Source organism: Oncorhynchus clarkii, unplaced genomic scaffold (genome assembly GCF_045791955.1).
Source record: "Oncorhynchus clarkii lewisi isolate Uvic-CL-2024 unplaced genomic scaffold, UVic_Ocla_1.0 unplaced_contig_466_pilon_pilon, whole genome shotgun sequence".
In the NCBI taxonomy this organism is placed as follows: Eukaryota; Metazoa; Chordata; class Actinopteri; order Salmoniformes; family Salmonidae; genus Oncorhynchus; species Oncorhynchus clarkii.
Window position 1 is genome coordinate 116,163 of NW_027258004.1, and position 5,058 is coordinate 121,220.

At 43.8% G+C, this 5,058-nt stretch overlaps 1 protein-coding gene across 1 annotated transcript; it reads right to left on the reverse strand.

Annotated features, from left to right (window-relative positions):
• Positions 1–1,309: 1,309 nt before the first annotated feature.
• Positions 1,310–4,838, reverse strand: LOC139394463 (Golgi apparatus membrane protein TVP23 homolog A-like). Its single transcript, XM_071142531.1, has 7 exons — positions 4,380–4,838; positions 4,196–4,284; positions 3,150–3,294; positions 2,879–2,968; positions 2,181–2,306; positions 1,904–2,035; positions 1,310–1,417 (listed from the first exon to the last, which is right to left on the reverse strand). Exons 1-7 carry the CDS (start codon positions 4,437–4,439, stop codon positions 1,391–1,393), a joined length of 669 nt encoding a protein of 222 aa, XP_070998632.1. The 5' UTR covers positions 4,440–4,838; the 3' UTR covers positions 1,310–1,390.
• Between the last annotated feature and the right edge of the window lie 220 nt (positions 4,839–5,058).

Below are 5,058 nucleotides of genomic sequence, written 5' to 3' on the forward strand. Positions count from 1 at the left end.
AGTCAGTACATTAACCTCAATAAAACAGTCAGTACATTAACCTCAATAAAACAGTCAGTACATTAACCTCAATGAAACAGTCAGTACATTAACCTCAATAAAACAGTCAGTACATTAACCTCGATAAAACAGTCAGTACATTAACCTCAATAAAACAGTCAGGACATTAACCTAAATAAAACAGTCAGTACATTAACCTCAATAAAACAGTCAGTACATTAACCTCAATAAAACAGTCAGTACATTAACCTCAATAAAACAGTCAGTACATTGACCTCAATAAAACAGTCAGTACATTAACCTCAATAAAACAGTCAGTACATTAACCTCAATAAAACAGTCAGTACATTGACCTCAATAAAACAGTCAGTACATTAACCTCAATAAAACAGTCAGTACATTGACCTCAATAAAACAGTCAGTACATTAACCTCAATAAAACAGTCAGTACATTAACCTCAATAAAACAGTCAGTACATTGACCTCAATAAAACAGTCAGTACATTAACCTCAATAAAACAGTCAGTACATTAACCTCAATAAAACAGTCAGTACATTAACCTCAATAAAACAGTCAGTACATTAACCTCAATAAAACAGTCAGTACATTAACCTCGATAAATATTACATCCAGAATGAGAGACAACGCTTCACTGTTTTAATCAGACAGACAGGAAACAGAAAGGTGTGTTTGTTTTATTAGCCATTAGACAGGAAACAGAAAGATGTGTTTGTTTATTAGCCATCAGACAGGAAACAGAAAGGTGTGTGTTTTATTAGCCATCAGACAGACAGGAAACAGAAAGGTGTGTTTGTTTTATTAGCCACCAGACAGACAGGAAACAGAAAGGTGTGTTTGTTTTATTAGCCACCAGACAGACAGGAAACAGAAAGGTGTGTTTGTTTTATTAGCCACCAGACAGACAGGAAACAGAAAGGTGTGTGTTTTATTAGCCATCAGACAGACAGGAAACAGAAAGGTGTGTTTGTTTTATTAGCCATCAGACAGACAGGAAACAGATTATAACAACGTCAGAAGTAAAAAAAATAAAAATAAATACTGTATATATTCATAGAAATATAAAATTAAATCAAAATAATTAAAATGCTGAATATGAAACTGATGTAATTCCAGAAGCTTTGATGTTGATGGGCTTCTGTCCCCTTCTGAGTTCCAGAACATTTCCTGCTCTGTCTGTCTGTCTGTCTGTCTGTCTGTCTGTCTGTCTGTCTGTCTGTCTGTCTGTCTGTCTGTCTGTCTGTCTGTCTGTCTGTCTGTCTGTCTGTCTGTCTGTCTGTCTGTCACACACACACACACACACACACACACACACACACACACACACACACACACACTCAGAGAAGGCAGCTGCAGGTGATTCCTATTCCATCACAGCATTCTGGAGATGATATCAGGCTGAAAGACCAGGAAGAGGAGACCAATCACACAGGGTCCTGTTCATTAGAGAACAGAGGAGACCAGACACACAGGGTCCTGTTCATTAGAGAACAGAGGAGACCAGACACACAGGGTCCTGTTCATTAGAGAACAGAGGAGACCAGACACACAGGGTCCTGTTCATTAGAGAACAGAGGAGACCAGGTTAGTTCCTGTCTGATTCATAACTATGTCATTCATGTCCAGGTTAGTTCCTGTCTGTTTCATAACTATGTCATTAATGTCCAGGTTAGTTCCTGTCTCTCTGTTTCATAACCATGTCATTATTGTCCCTGGGGAGGGACTAACCTCTAATCCCTGACCCTCTACCACTCCCCAACACTGACTATAACCTCTAACCCCTGATCTCAACTAGTCATAGTTATTATGAAACAGGCAGGGAGGGATTAACCTGGACAACTGACTATAACCTCTAACTCCTTCACCTCTAACCCCTGACCTCACCCGCTGGAGGAAGTGCTGTCCCTGCAGAAAGGAGGAAGGGGATGTGGGTGGGACTTCCTGTCCGCCGTTCTTGCAGCGCAGGTAACCATAGAGATTAGCCCCCTGGAGAGAGATACTGGCTACCACCAACACCTGGGGAGAGAGAGGGAGTATGGAGAAGGTACAGGTAACCATAGAGATTAGAAGGTACAGGTAACCATAGAGATTAGCCCCCTGTGGGGAGAGAGGGAGTATGTGTGTGTGTGTGTGTGTGTGTGTGTGTGTGTGTGTGTGTTACCAGCCAGTCTGTGTTCAGACAGAACAGGGTCGTAAAGAAGAAGCCGGTCCAGATGAGAGGACAGATGATCAGACCCGACCAGAAGATCCTGGCCTCCACCTCCGTACCACCGGCCTGGGGAGAAGACTACACACACAGACATCAGAGGACTACACACACAGACATCAGAAGACTACACACACAGACATCAGAGGACTACACACACAGACATCAGAGGACTACACACACAGACATCAGAGGTCTACACACATAGACATCAGACACCAGACATCCTACACACACAGACATCAGAGGACTACACACACAGACATCAGACACCAGACATCAGAGGACTACACACATAGACATCAGACACCAGACATCAGACACCAGACACCAGACACCAGACATCAGAGGACTATACACATAGACATCAGACACCAGACACCAGACATCAGACACCAGACATCAGAGGACTATACACATAGACATCAGACACCAGACACCAGACATCAGACACCAGACATCAGAGGACTATACACATAGACACCAGACACCAGACATCAGACACCAGACATCAGAGGACTATACACATAGACACCAGACATCAGACACCTAGACATCAGACACCAGACATCAGACACCAGACATCAGACACCAGACACCAGACATCAGACACCTAGACATCAGACATCAGACACCAGACACCAGCGTCTCACCTTGCTGTCCTCAAACACCCAGAGGCTCCTCCCATCCTCATCGATCTGGTTCCACCATCGCAGACCCACCAACAACCTGCCTGTCACATTCTGACACACATGTGAGAAAGTATGAGAGTGTGTGTGTGTGTGTGTATGTGTGTGTGTGTGTGTGTGTCTGTGTGTGTGTGTGTGTGTGTGTGTGTCTGTGTGTGTGTGTGTGTCTGTGTCTGTGTGTGTGTGTGTCTGTGTGTGTGTGTGTGTGTGTGTGTGTGTGTGTGTGTGTTCTCACCTTAACGGACCAGAAGTCACAGGACAGCAGAGTGATGATCATAATGAAGCAGGAAGTAAAGCTCTTGGTGAACCAATCACAGAGCAGGTAGGTTACTATGGCAGCCACTCGGAAGAACAGGTGCAGGAAGGAGGCGAGGGGGTGTCTGGAATGTCAGTCAATCAGCCAGTCAGTCAATCAGTCAGCCAGTCAATCAGTCAGCCAATCAGTCAGTCAGTCCACAAATTAAATTTTAACAAGCCACACCTGTTTATTGAAATGCATTCCAGGTGACTACCTCATGAAGCTGGTTGAGAGAATTCCAAGAATGTGCAAAGCTGTCATCAAGGCAAAGAGGTGGCTACTTTGAAGAATCTCAAATATAAAATATATTTAGATTTGTTTAACACTTTTTTTGGTTACCACATGATTCCATTTGTGTTATTTCATAGTGTTGATGTCTTCACTATTATTCTACAATGTAGACAATTAGTAAAAATTTAAGAAAAACCCTGTCCATACTCATGACTGGTACTATATATCCATGTAGACCTATAGAGGGTAGGTTCCCTCTCTATTACTGGGTACATCATGTAGACCTATAGAGGGTAGGTTCCCTCTCTATTACTGGGTACATCATGTAGACCTATAGAGGGTAGGTTCCCTCTCTATTACTGGGTACATCATGTAGACCTATAGAGGGTAGGTTCCCTCTCTATTACTGGGTACATCATGTAGACCTATAGAGGGTAGGTTCCCTCTCTATTACTGGGTACATCATGTAGACCTATAGAGGGTAGGTTCCCTCTCTATTACTGGGTACATCATGTAGACCTATAGAGGGTAGGTTCCCTCTCTATTACTGGGTACATCATGTAGACCTATAGAGGGTAGGTTCCCTCTCTGGTCTCTATTACTGGGTACATCATGTAGACCTATAGAGGGTAGGTTCCCTCTCTATTACTGGGTACATCATGTAGACCTATAGAGGGTAGGTTCCCTCTCTATTACTGGGTACATCATGTAGACCTATAGAGGGTAGGTTCCCTCTCTGGTCTCTCTCTTACCGGATCTTTACCCCCCTGAGCGCTCTCTGCTCCTCCTCCTCGGTACTGAAATCCAACTCCACATCCTCCGTGTCGTCCACGAGACCACCCTGAACCGGCGCGCACACACACACACAACCGTTAGACCGCTAGCCAGCCGGATAAATGATTTAATTAAAACAACAACACATGCAACCTAACCTACCTGTTTCATGGTGAGCGATAGACGGATGTTCGGGTCCAGACCTGTCCGCTCTTTGCTCATTCGTTCTGTTCTGACAGCCCCGTCCGTTGTTAATGGTGGACAGAATAAACCAGGTGTCGCAGTGAAATGGGTCCGACTGGACCTCCTATCTAACCCACCAAAGAGATAGGAGATGCTCTCGCATCAGCATCATCTGGAAAGAGAGATGCGAACTTTCTTTCTGTGAGAGAAACACGCTACGTTGCTTTAAAAAAATAAATATATAGCCTACATTTAGCCGTCTTATACAACAGGCTATGCGGTCGTCTGGGCTACTTAATTAAGCTGTTGCTTTGACGTGTTGTATGTTTCGTTAGGTAGTAGCGGACTGTTTACGGTCTTACCGGCTCTGACCAGATCATGTCGCTGTCACTCCAACGACCGACGGTTCGCGGCTCACCAGCAGCGCCCTTAACAACAATAAAATCAAAACTCTTCCTTCCTCCTTTCCTTCCCGCTCACCTGTCTCCTTTTGTGTGTGTGTGTGTGTGTGTGTGTGTGTGTGTGTGTGTGTGTGTGTCAAGCAGTAATTTTATCATGAAACAGTATCAAAATGTTCATTTTTAAATAACATTGAAAACGCTGAAGAAGTCTTTGCTATATTTTAACAGACTGCACGTTGATTATAAGACAACAGCTG

Excerpts from the sequence above, each read along its gene's own strand:
- LOC139394463 (XM_071142531.1), bottom strand. The coding sequence starts at position 4,439 with ATGAGCAAAGAGCGGACAGGTCTGGACCCGAACATCCGTCTATCGCTC. Across the intron at positions 4,285-4,379 it reads TATCGCTCACCATGAAACAG|GGTGGTCTCGTGGACGACAC; the intron begins GTAGGTTAGGTT and ends GCGCCGGTTCAG. Across the intron at positions 3,295-4,195 it reads CTCAGGGGGGTAAAGATCCG|ACACCCCCTCGCCTCCTTCC; the intron begins GTAAGAGAGAGA and ends CTGACATTCCAG.